We start from the raw sequence: 20,298 nt of genomic DNA, 5'->3' as shown, positions 1-20,298 counted from the left end.
GGATAGCATGCTGTGTGTAATAATCAGTTCCACTAGGGTTTACTGTTATTTATTGTTAAAATGTATGCCTCGTCTCAGCATGCATGGGGAGAGAAACTGTGTAACAGGTGCATTATTAGAAGGTGCACCGTAGTAGCCACCTCTGGCAGAGAGCAGGAGCTCTGGTGTTGACTTTACTTACGGTGACTCAATGCTTTTCCTGAAGTGTGTCACAGACAAGGGAGGATCTGAGAGGACAAAAACATTTAAATTTAGAATTTCCTCTGTTGAACAACACGAGTAGAAGAAGTCAAACACATGGATAGACTATGAGACAACAGGGCCCTGGGACATGTAAAAGCCCCCCCCCCACCCATCCTACATGGGAGCAAGACAAGATTGAAATGACAACTATAGAGGGGCTTTTCCAAATCTGTGTTTGTAATAATTTCTTCTCTTTGTGGTGGTTTTCTGTTTCTTTGTAGTGGTTTTATATCCATTTGTGGTGGTTTTGAGTGGAGCGGAACAATTATTCGAAATATTATTGAAATTGCAATATGGCCAAGTGCAATATCCGAGATATATATATATAAATAAATAAATAAATAAATAAATGGTAAAATGTGTCACAGCATACGATTATAAATGAAGCATGTGGTGCTAAAGAGATGTCCCAACCTACAAATCATGTTCTATACACATAAGGGAACATGCTTGTTTGGCACAGACTGCATAAAAAATGACATGAAATCACATAATTTTAATATTTTTTTCATTGAAAATGAAAAGCAAAAATGTTTGTTTTGTGTCTATTTGTTGTCGTTTTGGATCTCTTCCTCATCGTTTTGTGTCTCTTTGTAGTTGTCTCTTTGTAGTCATTTTGCATCTCTTTATAATTAGTTTCACATCTTTTGTAGTCTTGTTGTAGTTTTCTTGACTTTCTGACACGAAATAGTAATGTTCCCTTCAAACAGAAGCTCTGGCCCCAGGGGTCCCATGTGCCCGGTAGTACTATTTAGTAATCCATCCATGTTCAGACATATACTATATTTAATACATGTAAATAAAGTAGAGAGGAAGACGGACCTGGTTTACGCTTGAGTTTACGACGGTGTTGCTTATTGACAAAGCAAGCTGCTAGAGTGCTGAACAGTACGGCCGCTGCCAGAAAACATATAGTCGCCACAACACCCGCCACCACAGGCCGTGCCAGCCCCTCATCAGGCAACTCTGCTGGGGGGAAGGGATCTGATGGGGCAGACAAGGGGGTAAAATGGAGAGGTTACAAACACAAAAAGTCACAAATGTATTCCTCACAAGTGCAAAGCATGCCTTTGTATAGTTTGTAATGTTTCTTTGTAAAGAAACTGACCTGTGCTAGACACTCCCACTACGTTGCTGCTCTCACTGATGAGGTCATCCATAACAGCCATTACTCGAAACTCATACCAGGATTCCTGTCAGAGAAACACACCAAATGCACGTTTCTTATGACTGTCTCATATACAGTGGGTACGGAAAGTATTCAGACCCCTTTAAATTTTTCACTCTTTGTTTCATTGCAGCCATTTTCCAAAAATCAAAAAAGTTCATTTTATTTCTCAGTAATGTACACTCAGCACCCCATCTTGACAGAAAAAAACAGAAATGTAGAAATTTTTGCAAATTTATTAAAAAAGAAAAACTGAAATATCACATGGTCATAAGTATTCAGACCCTTTGCTCAGTATTTAGTAGAAAGACCCTTTTGATCTAATACAGCCATGATTCGTTTTGGGAAAGATGCAACAAGTTTTTCACATCTGGATTTGGGTATCCTCTGCCATTCCTCCTTGCAGATCCTCTCCAGTTCTGTCAGGTTGGATGGTAAACGTTGGTGGACAGCCATTTTCAGGTCTCTCCAGAGATGCTCAATTGGGTTTAAGTCAGGGCTCTGGCTGGGCCATTCAAGAACAGCCACGGAGTTGTTGTGAAGCCACTCCTTCGTTATTTTAGCGGTGTGCTTAGGGTCATTGTCTTGTTGGAAGGTAAACCTTCGGCCCAGTCTGAGGTCCAGAGCACTCTGGAAAAGGTTTTCGTCCAGGATATCCCTGTACTTGGCCGCATTCATCTTTCCCTCGATTGCAACCAGTCGTCCTGTCCCTGCAGCTGAAAAACACCCCACAGCATGATGCTGCCACCACCATGCTTCACTGTTGAGACTGTATTGGACAGGTGATGAGCAGTGCCTGGTTTTCTCCACACATACCGCTTAGAATTCAGGCCAAAAAGTTCTATCTTGGTCTCATCAGACCAGAGGATCTTATTTATCACCATCTTGGAGTCCTTCAGGTGTTTTTTAGCAAACTCCATGCGGGCTTTCATGTGTCTTGCACTGAGGAGAGGCTTCCGTCGGGCCACTCTGCCATAAAGCCCCAACTGGTGGATTGCTGCAGTGATGGTTGACTTACTACAACTTTCTCCCATCTCCCGACTGCATCTCTGGAGCTCAGCCACAGTGACCTTTGGGTTCTTCTTTACCTCTCTCACCAAGGCTCTTCTCCCCCGATAGCTCAGTTTGGCCGGACGGCCAGCTCTAGGAAGGGTTCTGGTCGTCCCAAACGTCTTCCATTTGAGGATTATGGAGGCCACTGTGCTCTTAGGAACCTTAAGTGCAGCAGAAATTTTTTTGTAACCTTGGCCAGATCTGTGCCTTGCCACAATTCTGTCTCTGAGCTCTTCAGGCAGTTCCTTTGACCTCATGATTCTCATTTGCTCTGACATGCACTGTGAGCTGTAAGGTCTTATATAGACAGGTGTGTGGCTTTCCTAATCAAGTCCAATCAGTATAATCAAACACAGCTGGACTCAAATGAAGGTGTAAAACCATCTCAAGGATGATCAGAAGAAATAGACAGCACCTGAGTTAAATATGAGTGTCACGGCAAAGGGTCTGAATACTTATGACCATGTGATATTTCAGTTTTTCTTTTTTAATAAATTTGCAAAAATTTCTACATTTCTGTTTTTTTCTGTCAAGATGGGGTGCTGAGTGTACATTACTGAGAAATAAAATGAACTTTTTTGATTTTTGGAAAATGGCTGCAATGAAACAAAGAGTGAAAAATTTAAAGGGGTCTGAATACTTTCCGTACCCACTGTACTTCTCTGTGTATAATATACTGCACCATGTGTTCAAAAGTTTTGATATGGATATGATAATAATGCATGGCAATTCTTCCTTTTAGTATTGTTTGTCATAAAAAGAGAAATATGATTTGGAGCTGTCTTGTTTGCATTTTCTTATTTTAGTAATTTAAGTACTACAAAGGACATGTTTAAAAATTTCAACTGTAGTCTATGCCGTGACTGAATGGTTATTGAAAGGCACTAAAATGCAAACTGATAAAAAATCCATTTTTGATGATGACATATTGAAGTGTGTTCTCTTAAACACAATGCATATGATAAAATGTGGATTGCACAGAAATGGAAAAATAACTTAATTGAAAATAATGTTATTGCTAGATTATACTTGGCCGCATGAAATGGGGAGACTGTTACCAAAATGGGTAGTGTTAATTAACTTTTCAGTCAATTACTCCTCCAACTTAACCCCCACGCCACACCTCACACAGCCATGTTTCTGTATCGAAATGTGTATGTAACTGACCTGAACAAGGTCTCTGGCTATGAGCTCAGTCTCAGTAGATGGGATCAGGTCATCCAGAACCTCCCACCTCTCCCCAAGACGGAATTCCATGATATATCGGTCGACAGGAGAGGAGTGGTTGGCTGGAGGGAGCCATGTGAGGAGGACACCGTGCTGCGTGCGATTGGCTGTGAGGCACCGTGGTGGAGTAAGAAGCACCAGTGGTTCTGGGGTACCCAGAGGAGAGCCTGGGGACCAGAAATATTGCACATAAAAGTTAACAGAGAGGAAACTGATTCAGACATGCCCCAAATAAAAGAAACATTCCACAATGATCCTTTGCAGTAAAATACTCTGAAAACCAAAGTGCGGCAAACAAGATTAAGAGACAGCTATGCTAGCAACTCTGTAATGCTGCACATTGGTGCTTTGAGCTAAATGCTAACTTCAGCATGCTAATCACATGATGCTAACATGCTCACAGTGACAACGCTAACGTACTGATGTTAGGCAGGTGTAATCTTTACCCTGTTCACCATCTTAGCTCAGCGTCTTAGCATGCTAACATTTGCCAATTAGCATGAACACAAAGCACAGCTGAGGATGACGGGAGAGGAGTTGTTGGCTGAAGGGAGACGTGAGGAGGTTTGTGGATGACACCTCTCTCACAGGTGGGGATGAGTCAGCCTGCAGGGTTGGAGACTGACCATCTGATGACCTGGTGCACTCAGAACTACCTGAAGCTCCATGCTCTTAAGACAGTGGAGATGGTAGTGGATTTCACAAAGAGCTCAGCCCCACCCATCCCCATCACCCTGTGTGATTCCACAGTTTACACTGTGAAGTCCTTCTGTTTCCTGGACTCCATCATCACCCAGAACCTCAAATGGGATCTGAATATTAACTCCCTCACCAAGATAGCTCAGCAGAGGATGTACTTCCTGTGACAACTGAAGAAGTTTAACCTGCCAAAGACAATGATGGTGCACTTCTGCACCGCCATCATTAGGTCCACCCTCACCTCCTCCTTCACCATCTGGTACGTTGCTGCCATTGCCAAGGACAAAGGCAAACATTCGTTCTGCAGAGAAGGTGACTGTCGGCAATCTTCCATCCCTCTGTACAACTACAGGCGAGCAGTAAAAATTGTGGCCAACCCCTCCCACTCTTTCTGACAGTCCTGTCTGGCAGGAAGCTGAGGTCCATCAGGACCAAAATTTCTTCCCATCTGCAGCTGGCCTCATCAACAAGGCCTGAGACCCCCACTGTCAGTGACTCTGTCCTCTCTGGGGACCATGAGTGCTTGTACAAACTTTTTGGGCTATCCATCCTAGAAATGTTGAGATATGTACAACCTTACAAGTACTCCACCTGACCTCAGGCTGAATACTGAGAGAGCATTCTCTAAAGTATCTCCCTCTACAGGACCCCTGGCTAAACAAAGACTAAAATTGCTTAACATGTATGGTGACCTTCGACTGTTTTCTTTCAGGAAAAAAAAACTTTCAAAGACATGCACACAGAAATACACTGGCCTGTTGTTCAGGTTTATACTCTTGAATGTTATATCATGAGTGACACTCAAACCATCTTATCAGTGGTATGGTAACACACATCAATAATACGACAACAATACACAGTAACAATAATAGTCTTGGTTTTCGGAAACAAAAGAACAGGGGCTATAACACAGTGTTACATTAATGATGCAAGATTTGGACCTAAACCTGGGGCTCAAAGAAGTCTTATGATGTACCACTTTAAACAAAATCAATCTTCTTTTCTGATGAACCTAACATGATCTGTTATTGTACATAAACCAAACATCTCATTGTACACTGCTATTCATCTGTCTGCTATCCAAGTGTGTGAACTAGGTCAGAAATTTGCACGCCTGTTTGTTGGCAAAGTTTAGCAGAATCTGTGTTTGCAGTACAGTACACTGTATAAAACAAAGCCGGCATTGTGAAGAAGTTCCTGTCAGGGAGTCTCTGAGATTATGTTTTTGTTAAATTGTCAGTTCTCAGGTTGGTTTTTCTTAATTTAAGTTTTTATATTTGATATCTTCAGAGCTTAGGGTCATTGTAGATCACTTAATGCATCAACTTTTTTCAGCAAGTGCCAGTTAGACTACATAGTTTTGAGTCAGTGCACACACAGAGGACTTTGGGTGTGCCTTGATCTGTGCATGCCTTTATTCAACCCCTTCACTTCTTTGTCCTTTCAACTGCATGGTTGAAAATCCTGCAATGCACTTTTCTCCCTTCATGCCTTTTTTTTTGCTGAGTCACTGATTTTAAATACCATACACCTTTAATTCAGTTTCTGTTCAGGCGGCGGGACACAGAGACTGAATTGGCAGCATGCCTTAAGACATGTAAAAGATGTAAATACACTTCAAATCATGAATTTCTTAACCGCAGCTACGTTCTGCTCGATTCCCTGACTAACCGCTTACTAACACAACGCATCTTCCACAACGCATCTTCCATACACTGTCTGATGAATGAAATACTCTCTCCAGTATCCGTGCACAAGTGTCATTGTCACTGGCAAACCCCAACTGTTCACCATCATAAAGCTGCGGAAACTGCCTTCATGTCTCCCATGCACTCTCCCACATAACAGGTACAGTAACAGTTACGCTAATGCTGTACAAGCCACCGAGCGGAACGCCATTATTCCTGTCTGTTTGAATCAGGTTGCCTAACTTCAAGCTGTAATTAATAAGTTGACCCATTGTGAAGGTTACTTTAACAAGGCCTGATATTTCTTTTCATGGTTTTTATTTTTATTTATTAACTGGACAATTGACTTATTTGCGCTGGCATGCCTTTTGTTTATCTGCCAAATGTTTGTTTACACCCGGTTGTCGTAAAACTGTACTGATGTATTGCCAGTTGTTCTCAGTTATTATCGTAAAATCATTGTTACCTGTTGTATTGTTTCTCATACTGCCATAGGCCTATTGATTTGAATGCTAATTTCGGTATACTATTGCCTAATTGTTTAATGGAGCTATCTCTACTTTGTTATCTCTGTTGCAGACCTATGTGTGTGCTATTAATGGTCTCTGCTTAGTCTCTTTATTTGGCCTTCTCACGGAGATGCCTTGGCATAAGAAGGCTGGGGTTGCTGAGCCTGAATCTGAGTTTTTTGTGATAATGTTTATTTGTGTTTGTGTATTCGTATGTGTTTTTGTTGTTATATTACTATTATACTTTTACAACCCTATTAGATCTTTTTTGTTTTGCCTATACTCCAACTTATTCTCTAATAATTTGGTACTCCCATGAACTCTTACTTTCTAAAAATTATTCATCTGAATATAAGAAGTCTGTTGCCAAAAAACGATTTATTCCGTGCATGTGTAGACCAGCATAATCCTAATATTATTACACTTTCTGAAACATGGCTTAATAGTAAAATTTCTGACAAAAAAATAAAAATTTAAAATTGTATACTAGCGGCTAGAGCTGATATAGGCTCAAGGGGTGGTGCTGTGGCTACATACATTTCCTCTAACGTAGTGTCTGAGCTATTACACCCTTAGTTAAACCAGTACACTTGCCTGTTTGTTAAAATAACTTTTCATCATAATAAATATATAACTATTGGAAACGTGTATAGACCTCCCTCAGTCCCTGTAGAGTCCTCTGACTGTTTAACCTCCACCATGACTTGATCTCTTGTAAAAATTAAATTATTATTTTAGATGAATTTAACAAAAATTGGCTAAAGTCTTCTACTAAGGATAAAAATAATTTGGGAAATCTAAACCTAACACAACTTATAATGGAACCTACTCGAATTATCCCAACATGTCAGTCTCTACTCGATCGCATACTTGTCTCTCACCCTGACAGATTTACTAAAGCGGGTGTTTTGTCTGATTGCTTCAGTGACCACTAAGCTATTTATTGTATATGAAAGATTAGAATTCCTAAATCTCCACCAAAATTAATAAACATTAGACAAATTAAGAAAATGAACATAGATCTATTTATTAATGATGCGATTTTTATTAATTGGGATAGGTTCCAATTAATACCCAATGTTCAGGATGCCGGGGATTATTTACATTCTGAGTTCACTCCAGTAATCGACAGACACGCTCCCTGGAAAATATCAAAAGGTGAAGGGAAGACACTTGCCATGGATAAGTACAGAAATTATAGGTCTCTTTAAGCAGAGGGACAAGTCTTGGGCTATATATCGTCAGACAAACAAAAAATGATGACTGGGAATCATGCAGACAACTAAGAAATATTTCTAAGACAATGACCCACAATATAAAATCTAATTATTATAAAGAATGTCTCTCTAATAATTTTAATAATCCTAAACAATTCTGGAACAGTTTAAAAGCCATAATACTAATATATATATATATATATATATATATATATATATATATATATATATATATATATATATATTATTATTATATATTATTATTTCTTATACTGAAAGTTTTAAGAACATTTCACCTTGTCACAGTACCTTTTCCTTTACAAAAATAACACCTACTAATGTTTTAAATGCTATTAAACAACTTAGTTCGAGCAGCGGTGCAGGACTTGATGCGATTGAATCCAGATATATTAAATTAGCTTCTCCTATTCTCATGTTTCCACTAGCTGACCTGTTTAATATGTCCTTGTCTACTTCTGAGTTACCAGCGATCTAGAAATATTCACGCATTACTCCACTCTACAAAGGTGGTGATTGTCTTGATCCTAATAATTACAGACCTATATCAATGATTTGTTCTATTGCTAAAAAGTATTTGAGAAAACAATATTTAATCAGTTATCACAGTATCTTGAGAACAATAATATCCTTTCACCATTTCAGTATGGTTTAAGACCTAATCATTCAACAACTACTGCTCTTTTAAAACTTACTAATGATGTGTTTTCAACATCTGATACTGGTAATTTTACAGGGGCTATTTTTATTGATCTCAAAAAAGCTTTTGATTTGTTGGATCACTATCTACTTTTAGATTAGCTGTATACAATTGGCTTATCTCAAAATGCATTATTATGGTTTAGTTTGTATCTACATAATAGAAAACAATGTGTTGTTCTTAAACGGAGTAGGTCGGATTTATTTGTTCAACAAAGAGGTGTACCCCAAGGTTTGACCCTGGGTCCACTTCTTTTCTCTATTTTTATTAATTATCTGCCTTTAATCTATTCTAATTCCTCTGTTCAACTATATGCAGATGATACTGTCATTTATAAGTCTAAACCACATTTATTGCAAATCCAAACTGCTCTTCAATTGTATTCAATTCAAGTATTTGTTCACAGCCTCTGTGTGGCTATCAAGTGGTTGTATTAACTTAAATGCTTATCTTTTTTTTGTTTGTGTTTTTTTTTGTTTGTTGTTGATGTTGTTATTGTCTTTGTTGTAGTGTGGTGATTGTAGTATTGTCTCTGTCTTAATATTGTAATGTGTTTCATTTGTCCTTTTGTTCTTTATTGTATTGTATATTAGGACCCCCTCGAAAACGAGATGGTTCATCTCAAGGGGTTTATCCTATTCAATAAACTTATTCCAATATTCAAAAAAAAAAAAAAAAAAAAAAGAAAGTCTCTCTGAAGTCAAAAAGCAGCAGCCATGGATGGAAAACCCTTTGATTAAGTACCCACCTGCAGTGTTGACTGTCACAACTTCGCTGAATGGGCCCGTGCCCAGTTTGTTTTGTGCCAACACACTGAACTGGTACTCTGTCCCAGGCTCCAGCCCTGGCACCACCAACCAGGTCTGAGCACCAGAAACAGGCATTGAATGCCAGTCGTGAGGACCGAAGTCTGTTCTCTTTGACCTAACAACAGAAATGAGACAGAAAAGCAGAAAAAGTATACACAATTTAAGGGTAAAAACTGAATAATGGTGAGTAATACGATTAGTCACAAGACAGTGTTGTTCAGTAGGTGGGTGCTGAAATATTGCAGTTAATTTAAGGGTCACGCACCAAATAAGACATCTCTTACTTCATGGTCTTGCACCAGCCTACTTGTCTGACATGCTTGCAATAAGGTCTTCTTATTGATTTGTTCCAAACTGCACAGCAAATACCTTTTATATGCACTGAGCCGTTGTCTGAGGATCTGCAATCAGCTGAAAGTGTTGATATCTTTTTCATTATTTCATTGTATTTATATTTTAAAATGACATATCTATTTCATTTGTTATTAAAAGTGTTTTGTTTTATTTCAGCATCTATTTTATTATTCAATTATTACATTTTCATTTCAAACTTTTATTTCTCGTGTGCATTAGTCTAAATTGTTTTACTGTTTACATTTGTACTCTTATTATCAGCTTGTCAGTCATCTTTAAAGCACTGTGAATTGCATCAACCAGTACAAAAGGTGCTATACAGACACAATTTAATTGACTGATGGATAGAGCAAGTTAAACAAAAAACAAGGTTTACAAATAAAATGCTTAAAGTTGTCTCTCAGCCAATATTCACTGTAACATTCAAAAATGTTTAATTATAATGTGAAGTGTGTATTGATTGGTCAGTTCTACCTGTTTAAATGACACTGATCAGCTTTACATTGAAAAAGGAACATTGGTGGTTTGCCAGAAGTAACTGAATTCTCTGCTCATAAAGCAGTGTGACATATATCCGTTTCACTCCTTGTCAGCTCCACAGTAAGGTTACATCCATTTTTACAGTCAACAAATGTGTATTTGGTGGTACCTGGACAGATATACGGACATGCATTAAAAAACACTTTTTGCTCTGGCTACTATAAGGTGCATAGAACACATGTATGATGCTGAGTGAGATGTTACTTGAGTGACACTCAATTTCTTTCCCAATACACACCATGAATTTTGCACATGCAAATCTACTAATTACCCCAAATATAAAAATAAAAGAAATATGCTGTCAAAACAACTCTCCTCTGAGCGTCTGATTTAATTTCAGATTTTATTGTCATCAATGAAGAGGAAGAAAAAAACCTGCATGTCAAACTCGGCCGATAACCTCCAGGTAGTGTTTCCACATCTGCAGACTGCTGCCATTAATTTAAAGTTAAGTAAGAGCACTTACACTGGACCGTACCACACAGAGAATGTCTGTTCGAAGCCGCCATCGTATCCTGGTTCCCAGGACACATTAGCAGAGGTTGTTGAGGGCAATACATGGATATTGCCAGGAGCATGCGGGCTGGTGCCTGAGTGGTTGTTAGAGGCAGAGAGAGGGAATATATTTAAAAAGCACAAGTACTATTTTACTTATCAGACATATAACTACTTAGAATTATAATTTAATATCACCTGCAGTAATGAAATTATATACTGTAGATCCTTTTAACATACATAATGTAGTGACAAGTCATATGAGGAGCATTTTGTTGCTGTTTTCACCCCCCAAAATGCTGCACTAGTGTCTGCCTGCCTCTCGTGGATAATGTCATGCTGGCTGAGGTGTTGACCAGTGTAAGTTGAAGTTCAAGAGCAGCAATGCTGTCTACATCTCTGCTCATCCCACCCACCTAACAGCTGTGCTGTGTTGCCCGAAGCCCAGCTACTTCTCACTGGGATAAAAGGGAGACCTGAGTCTGAGGAGCACAGCTGTCTTCGCCGCTCTGTGATACCTGTCAGCTGAGGGCTGGTCACGCGGAGCGCTGACAGCTGTGCAACAGCATAACGACTCTACAGGCACTGGGGCAATGGGCTACTGTGGCAGACTTACTTACTAACCAGACTTAAAGGAGTAGTTATTATTTACTTATTTACTTTCTTGTCTATGTTAAATAAAAAGATTCATACCATTCTCATGTTTGTACACTAAGGATAAAGCTTCAGCCTGAAGGGGAGGAAGCTTAACTTAGTAAATAATAGCATAAAGTAGCTTAGTTTTTGTACAGGACACACAAATCAGATATAACGTGTTAATTAGCAAGCTTTAGAGGGCAAATTTATTTAACCTTTGGACAGAGCCAGGCTAGCTGTTTCCCCCTGTTTCCAATCTTTATGCTAAGCTCAGCTACTGCAGGCTGTACCTTCATATTTAGCATACTAAGCATGAGAGTGGCATCAGTCTTCTCATCCAACTCAAACAAGTGAATTTCCCAAAATGTCTAATAACTATTCCTTCACACACCTAAAGATACACACAAGTTCTTCAATAAGACACTATTGTAGTAAGAACTTGTTTTTAACACATATCAAGTCACAAGTAGTACTCTTCCCTGTGCAAAAATATAATAAAATTGGTCCTAATTTTCATACATCTGAAACATATACTATATACAAATCCATCTTTCTAGCCTACAGGGGTTGAATATTTGATACTAAACAGACTTGTGTGCCTGTCATTGCTATGCAGATGTATACTTAACATGATTTGTATTATTCACCATAATAATCACAAGTCAATAAGATTTTTCTGCCAGTTCAGTGAGGCTGTGTTAGAACTTTGTGCAAGGCATTTTATCTACTCAAAATGGCTGCTATTACTGTGTTAAAGACATCGCTACAACTTAAGGAAGCAAGGGGCATAATCACTGCTACAATCGCAATTTGTATCAGAGAACACAGCAGTTACAAAGGCCACTTAAAGGCAAAGGCACCATATGCACAAAGTTCGCTTCAATTTGCATTTCAGGTATTAAATGAGGCTTTCTACAATGTTCAGTTTGAGAGCTTGTTGTACCACAACTTTTAAACACAGATAATTTAACTAACAATCCTTTGTGCATGTGGACCTTCATAGCCCTATTTAAACTTCATAACCATGCTTGGCTTTGTCGTCACTTCAGTCAATCAATTAAGGAGTACAAAGATGTCCTTCGTCCACTAACTCAACAAAGGCGGTAGCGACAGTGTTTTAGCAGAGAGGTGGATACCACACTGTAGTTACAGATTCAGGCTTTAAATTAAGCTATTACAGATAAGATCTAATGAAATTTTAATGCTGCCCAAGGGGAAATTGAGTAGAGGCAAGGTGTTTGAGGGATGAGGTAATACAAATCACTCAAACCACATGGAAAGGTGGGATCACAATGAACTCAAAATAACCATGAGCAAGCTCTGGTGAGCTGAGAGCACTGTGCAGATTGTTTGTACCGATGACTAGGATACGCGTGCTGGCAGTGATGCTCGTGACCACATTGGTGGCTACACACTCCCATTCTCCATGGTCCTCCTTGCTGAGGGACAGAAACTGTAAGCTGCCACTGGGTAGGATGTTGTGCTTACTCTTGCTTGGCTTCCCCACCTTCAATGGAAATGGAAATTACAGCAACATGGTTAAATAGTGGTGAGCAAACAAATATTTCAGCACATAAGTAAAAACAAGTGCAGAAGATGATTTATAACGTATTTGTTATAGTTATGTTTGTCTAATGCACCTTTCTCCAGGTGATGGTTGGTATATCAGGGTCTCCAGAAGCAGCACAAGGGATAACTAGCTCTCTCCCAGCCTCCTGACGGTACTCCCCCCCAGGCCTCACATTAAAGTAAGGGGGATCCTAGAGAAACACAACAGACCATCATGCAGACCTCCGGTACAAATCAGTCTGCAGAAAATGAACAGCAGACGCAAACATGAGCAGCAATGTACCTTTAGCACCAAAGTGGCAGGGGGGGACATGCCCATGGTACCCAGGGCGTTGTAAGGCACACAGGTGTAGGTGCCCAGGGAGTCTTCAGTGGCCTCTGCCACCCGGATACTTCCATCTGGCATCAGGCTCCAACCGGGGTACTACAAGATAAAGGGGGCATCTGATATGCTTGATTTCAGGGTTTGTCCTGAACTGTCAGGGTCCCGTCTAAATGTTTTTGAACTGCACAAGAAAACAAAAATCCACAATAAATCCATTTAAATCAGGTGAATGAGAAGTGAATGCTTATGCGATGCAGGCGAGCTTGTCTGAGATCCAGCCCTTGACAGAAGCGCAAAAATACTACCTCACTGACAGCAGATTAGATAGAGAAACAGATAGAGATAAGCAGAGATATACTGTATCCAAGTGGCACTGGCAAAGTTTGAATATGACTGCTTTCTTTACACATATCTGTGAATGAGCACAGGACAGTCAATTAATTAAAAAGACTTAATTACAAGTAAGTCTTAAAAATCATACTTGAGTAAAAGTACAAAAGTATTACCATCAAAATGTACTTAAAGTATCAAAATTAAAAGTACTTGTTCCGAAGAACACAACCCCTATGAGTGACATGTTATTATAGATGACATTATTTTAATGTTAATATTGTTGCATTAATGTGTAAGTAGCCTTTTACTGTTGTAGCTGGCCGAGGTGGAGCTATTTCCAGCTCTAGTGGTTCCCAACCTGGGGGTGGGGCCCATCCAAAGTGTCACAAGATATATCTGAGGGGTCATAAGATGATTAATGGAAGAGGAAAGAAGAAAAAACACTTCTGCTACACAAATTTTTTTATTCATTTTTAGGACTTTTTCTCTAATGTTAATTTTTTTGTGAAATAGTAGATAATTTTACCTCTTTGGGCCACAAAGATATTTTTAAATGAAACCATCTGAGAAGTTTAGAAGGGAAATATGTCTTTGGTGGAACAGCTAACAACCCATAGACATCTGAAAAGACATTGTTTGCCACAAGCTGATGAAAATCTTACAAGTAACTAGTTGTCAGATAAATGTAGTTGAGTAGAAGAATAAAGTAGCATATGATGGAATTACTGAAGTAAAGTACAAGTACCTCAGAAATGTATTCAAGTACAGCACTTTACACCACTGACAAAGGAAAAGGTTTGTTTAAAACTTTTAACGCCCACTGTTCTGCCTGCATGATGCTAGCATTGCGTAGAACCGTCACAGGTTGATGAATATGAACAATATATGTGTTTAGAGATTGGACGCTCAGCTTTTCCACCATTTTCAAAATTCCTGTCATATCAGTAATCCAAGTAAAACACACAGAAGAGTATAAAACTACTACTTAAAAAAGTTGCAGTGTCCTTACCTTCAAAGCTGTCTGGCGGTCTAACAACGTAATAAATATTTTTACGTTCACACGGGTCTATTAATCAAAAATGCTCCGTTTCATTTTCTTTCATTTAGCTGTTCAACCTCCCACAAAAGAGAAGTGTTAATAGATTAAACTAGCGGAATTTAAGCTAGACACATTCAGGCAGCAGCATGCCCCTTTATAATCTGAATTTTCTGTTAAATCTGCTAAAGTTTTATCATCATCATAAATCTGATCACATCTACTGTGAGGCTGGGCTGAGCCACCTTTCTATCTGCTGATGCACCAAATATATCACAACAGTCATACAGTACCTATTGTGAAATTAGGACCAATTTACTAACTCCAATAACATTTACATTAAATTTTGTAACATTTTATTTTGATAGTCCCAGTATTTGTACCATTTCACCTGTTTTACTTTGTGTGTAGTTGTTTAACAGATTATCAATAGAGTATATGATAATTCCTTAACATACACTAACCAAGATGTTTTTTTCGCCTAAACCTAACCAAACCTAGAAATACTCTATAAACTATCTGTAGATGGACTATCCGGATAAAGTGTAACCAAATACTGTTTGGTTTTATCCAAGGTAAATGTAGCAGTGGTGTAACACAGAGGGGAGGCTAAACGAAGCCCCGAGGCCAACTAACCTTCTCCACTCTGAGAGGATAGCCATCTTTCTCCCACTTCACTGATGTCACAGGTGGGTTGGCGTCCACCGGGCAGCGGATGATGCCTGGCAGTTTCCGTGGGACGTAGATGACCGGGGGCATGTTGATCACTCGGGCAGGGTCTGGACATGAAGGAAAGGTCAGTGTTAGGGATGCTGGATACATAATAAATGATGCCAGAGTCATTTGTTTGACATAATATAATGTGCAAAGAAAATCATTTCAAAAGGACTAGAAGTAAAAGCATTTTATCTGCTTATCTCCTATCTCTGCAGAGGTGTCCTAACCTGTGTTCAAATGGCGTTCAGGCAGAGATATTCTGCGAGAGGAGAGATGTTTTGGGAACCCTTGACCACAATAAGCTTATTAAACAATCATTTTGACAATAATTTTTTAAACGGATATTGAGCAGGATGCAGAGCAGAACACATGATCTCCTGTCAGAAATGTGGTTTTTTTTGGAACATGGAAAAAACGGCTTGTGCAACAGAAATAAAAAAATTTAACAGTCATAAATCAAACTTTCATTGCATTTTTTTGCCACAATGCACAAGAACAAGGGACTATATCACCTGCAAAATGAAGTATATCTCTACTTAATTACAACAGGTAGAATATATGGCCTATAAACTAGCAAAATATTATTTATTTTCTTTAAAATAATAGCAGGGCTATATTATTTCAGAGATATGTTTATTTCACTATGGGCACTTCCCAAGACTGGGTGACGTTACAGAAATAATAATACTTTTTCTTTGCTTGTAGGAACATTAAAGAGATGCAGTTGAAAGGGGATTTAGGAGAAGAGAAGATTAGGCTAGCCAGGCATTATTATAGGCTGTAAGAGGATGTGGTGTTGGCTGTAGTATAGTCAAATGACTCACTATTTAAATTTACTTTTAAACTCCATTTATTCTTAAAGCCAGAGGAGGGGCTTGCCAATGTTTTCTTACAGTCTAAATAGAATATTTAATAATTTTAATGAGATTTAATGAAGTTATTTGCCTATACACATAAAAAGTGGTGCTATTTTCTGCATTTACACTTTTTAATATTTCTAGGTTAACTTTCAGCACAATTCCTTTTAGTGATTCTGAGATGCTTGATGAATCCAGGCCTAGAGAATGTTTTGCATGAAGCGTACAGGACACTGGTTTAATCATAGTCTGCTGTATTTGAGGCCAGTGTTGAAATCAGTGCCTGCAGTGCTGCAAATCCCCCGGCTCTCTCTCATACTGTAGCACAGTAATCAATGACCAGCAGCAACTTGGGAGCAAATTAGCAACACACAAGGGCCGACGATGAAACATCAGATGCCTATGAGTGGCATTTCTCTCTCATCGGTCAGAGCTGATGGAAAAGGAAGGTCACCACTTCATTGGGGGGGGGCGCTAGATTCAAAAGACACGAGGAAAAATGGAGTCTAAGGACGAGCCTGTCCCCATCTTTGTGCACAGGAATGAAGCTGCAGTGGGAATAGATAAGGATTCTATGATTAAAATCCACTCAGAATATGAAAATGGTCAAAGAGGCTCAGTCAAAAGGACAAGGGGGCGAACTGTGCTCCCTCTTTGTCACATCTGACCTTGTAATTCAAGAAGGTTACTTTGTGTTACAGCGGCAGAGCAGCGCTGCCAAATAATACAGCAGCCTCCAACACAAGCAGCCTCCATAATGCTGCTGCTGTTCCCTTCTTCTCACACAGCTCGCTGTACCATCTCCCCGCCCCTCCCCCTCCACTTTGTTGCCCCGGTAACACTCACACTGAACAGTCAGGTAGGCTGACGCCGAGGGCGAGATACCGAGGCTGTTGCTCGGACTGCAGGTGTATTTCCCAGCATCCTCCGGCTTGACCCGGAAGATGATAAGGGTGCCGTCGATGAGAATGCGCACTCGGAGCTTCAGATCACTGCAAAAAGACAGAGACGTTTTGTCAGACCGTGTTACACCAACAGGACAAGGCACACACTATTTTTTTCTTTCTTGCTGAATTACACCAAGACGCCATAGGAGAGCAGCAGAGAGTCAAACAGCAGCTGGCTCTGAGAGGGATCCAAAGAACAGACAGTACAGAGCAGGGAGATTCAAATAAATCTGCTAATTGCCATAATCGCCAAATGGTACAGCCTCTTGACACCGTTTAGAATTGAAACACATTAATGATGGAGCTGCTGTCCTTGTCCACACAGTGACATAATTAAACATTTCATAATGCAACAGAATTGAAGCTCAATATGTCTTTCAAAAAATGGTTTCTAATATCACCCCCTTTTATTAAGGATTTATACTACTTATTAACTACTGGCTTTATTAATAGCTAGTAAATCATTAACAAAGGTTTACAGATCAGTTAAAAGCCATTAATATGCATTATATAATGGTTTATACACAATGTAAAAACCCATTAGTTAAAACATAAGAAAATAAGATGCATGCCTTTGATGTGTTTTTAGTTATTTATGATCTTTTTTGAAGCTTTGTCTTTGAGAATCTTGAAAAGCTATATAAATACATTGTATTATTATTATTATTATTATTATTATTATAGATACAAAATACAATAAGACTTTATTGATTGACAAAATTAACATGTTAGAGTAGCACATAAACAGAGAGGTATAAAATAGCAGATAAAGAACTATTTGAATATAAAAAAGAAAAAATGAAAGAAATTAGAGAGATGACCTTACAAAAGCTAAATACAATACATACATTCCTATACTTATATACGCAAATATTTGTTTTACAATGTGTGAACTACATGAGATAAGTTACTAATTCTTAAACTACTAGTGCCATAGTAATAACTAGTTATAGCAAGTGAATTGTAAAAAAAAAAAAAAAAGAAAAGAAAAGAAAAAAAGATTAATGCCATGAAAGCTGTTTAAAATTGGACTGGACACTTCAGTTCACTTCCTCTGTGAAAAAAAAGTTTTCACTGCAAGTCAAAGTCCTATTCACTTGTTCTTCCTTCCCATTTGTTCTGTCTGTCACTAAAAAAAACCCTCTCAGGCTCTAAAGACCTGCTCTGGGAGCCCGCAGAGGTACTGGCTACGCTTCAGCTCATCACTGCATGAGAGGCATATGATGACACAAGGCCTAAGTCATGTGATATTGTCATCAGAGCACACTAACTCGGCTGGCACTGTCCAGACAGACCCCCCGCCAGGCCCTCGCTTACTGTCTCTAGGGCCGCAGTAGGACAGGTCACCGGCGCACACACACACACTCACTCACTCACACACTCACACACACACACCAAAAGCTTCGGGGTAAAAGCCTTATGCAGCCTGCAAGGTGGTGATTTAAATGCCTCTGAGAAAGGGCCTTTAAGTCATAACCTCACTCAAGTGCTTAACTAACATGTTTCCAGACAGAGAGTTACTGCAGCTACAGCACAGACATGAACTCGATCATAACTTTACTTCTTGAAGTAGACGTTATCCTCTTCCCAGTACCAGGTGTAGGTCAGGTTGCCAGGATATGCCTCCGCTTGGCAGGTGAAGAGTGCATTCTGGGATATGTTTACAGTGACGTTTTCTGGTGGAGAGACGATGTATGGAGGCCCTGAGAGAAAAAGACGCAAGTGATTTAGTGCATCTTGTGTTGTGCACCTGTGACAGAACAGTCTACTATTTTAACTATTTAAAGATGCAATTTTTGGGAGGGGGGGACACAAAACGGACATATCATCATCTATTTGTTAGCAAACAGTTGCCTAATTACACATGCACAAACACTGCACTGCCTGCATGCGTCTGAGGGTGGTGAGTACGTAAGTAAGTAAACTTTATTTATGTAGCACCTTTCACAAGTGATGAACCAAAACAGTAAGGTTGTGGGTCGTAAAATCAAAACAATGAACTGAAAGGCACTAAAAAGCTCAGTGGAGTTGAAGGAGGAGCTTCAAGTATCATCTTGGATTTACCTAATCACTAATTATACTTTTATTTAACACATTAAAAATGTCAGAAAAATTAAACAAATTTACAATGAAATGACATTAGATTTGATTCTATCGATGATTACTACTCTAATGTATTGAGCTTTTCTTTTGAAAATCACAGTGCACCCCGGGATATTTTTAGCCCTGACATTCTTTAACCAAGTACCAGAGATGGCTGCCTCAAGTTAAGTACAACTCATTATTTACAACCAGATATCACAACTAACAGATATCTGTCAAATAGTAGAGAAGACCATTAAAGGGATGAAAAGTAGCATTAAATCATAAAGAAATCATATGCAGGCCTACTCTCAGGGTGAGAAACAGCACACACTGTCTATTATTTACAATATATCAACACAGTCTGGTGTAAAATACAGTGAGCAGGCAGCTATTGTAACCTTAATAGTAGTCAGTGTTGACACTTATGCATGCTTCACATTGTAACCTTTTCATCTCCTGAGGTACTCTAGGTTTGTTCTTAACTCTCAATAAAACAGTAGAAGCCATGAAAGGTAAGCTGTCTTTTATGAGTGGGCCCAGATACAAGCCTTCTGGTTATTTTCCTCTCAGCATGCGCAGCTTTATGCATCAGGTGGGACTACTCACGGCACTGTGCAGGCGTCTCGCATAACAATTAAAAACAGATCACGGGAGTGAGAATCATGACTCCTCAGATATCTGCTTGTTATTGCTCTGGGTATGAGTCCTAATCATACCCCGCATTTTATTTCACAGCGCCTTTCATGCCAATATGCAACCAAACTCAACTCCAGTACACTTCATTTTTGTGGTTTTCTTACCGCAAACTAACTGTAGATTTGCTAAAAGTGTTTCATACATTAAAATACGGTTTTATGAGGTGCAACGTGACACGTTTTGTGTGCATGTAGAGTCATTCTGGTATTTATATGTCAGAGGTTAACAAGACTATTGCCGTGGCTGAGATATTTGGCAGGTGAGAGCTCTGTGAATAGGGGTGGACAACTCTACAATAAAAACTACTTTTATGGGTTGAATTATTCAAAAGTCTTATAACTGAAATGTTATCCCTCTGTGTCTCAGTTGGGATTGGC

At 39.1% G+C, this 20,298-nt stretch overlaps 1 protein-coding gene across 5 annotated transcripts in view; it reads right to left on the bottom strand.

The window, feature by feature from the left end:
- igsf9ba (immunoglobulin superfamily, member 9Ba) overlaps positions 1-20,298 on the bottom strand; it is an 87,862-nt gene that overhangs the window by 9,535 nt on the left and 58,029 nt on the right. For all 5 annotated transcript variants that reach the window (XM_038693944.1, XM_038693946.1, XM_038693945.1 and 2 more), the window contains 12 exons: positions 18,702-18,843; positions 17,040-17,185; positions 15,256-15,398; positions 13,209-13,349; positions 12,997-13,116; positions 12,713-12,863; positions 10,692-10,815; positions 9,271-9,446; positions 3,632-3,858; positions 1,352-1,436; positions 1,066-1,227; positions 182-227 (listed from right to left, as the gene is read on the bottom strand). In XM_038693944.1, the coding sequence (XP_038549872.1) occupies positions 182-227; positions 1,066-1,227; positions 1,352-1,436; positions 3,632-3,858; positions 9,271-9,446; positions 10,692-10,815; positions 12,713-12,863; positions 12,997-13,116; positions 13,209-13,349; positions 15,256-15,398; positions 17,040-17,185; positions 18,702-18,843 (1,663 nt within the window). The remainder of the gene's footprint in view (positions 1-181; positions 228-1,065; positions 1,228-1,351; positions 1,437-3,631; positions 3,859-9,270; positions 9,447-10,691; positions 10,816-12,712; positions 12,864-12,996; positions 13,117-13,208; positions 13,350-15,255; positions 15,399-17,039; positions 17,186-18,701; positions 18,844-20,298) is intronic.

The sequence above is a fragment of the Micropterus salmoides genome, unplaced genomic scaffold, assembly GCF_014851395.1.
Source record: "Micropterus salmoides isolate LMB-PRFRI ecotype aquatic unplaced genomic scaffold, ASM1485139v1 Ms_hic_scaffold_3, whole genome shotgun sequence".
Lineage (NCBI taxonomy): Eukaryota > Metazoa > Chordata > Actinopteri > Centrarchiformes > Centrarchidae > Micropterus > Micropterus salmoides.
The sequence above is the reverse complement of the archived record's forward strand: the minus strand, read 5'-3'. Positions and strand labels throughout refer to the sequence as shown.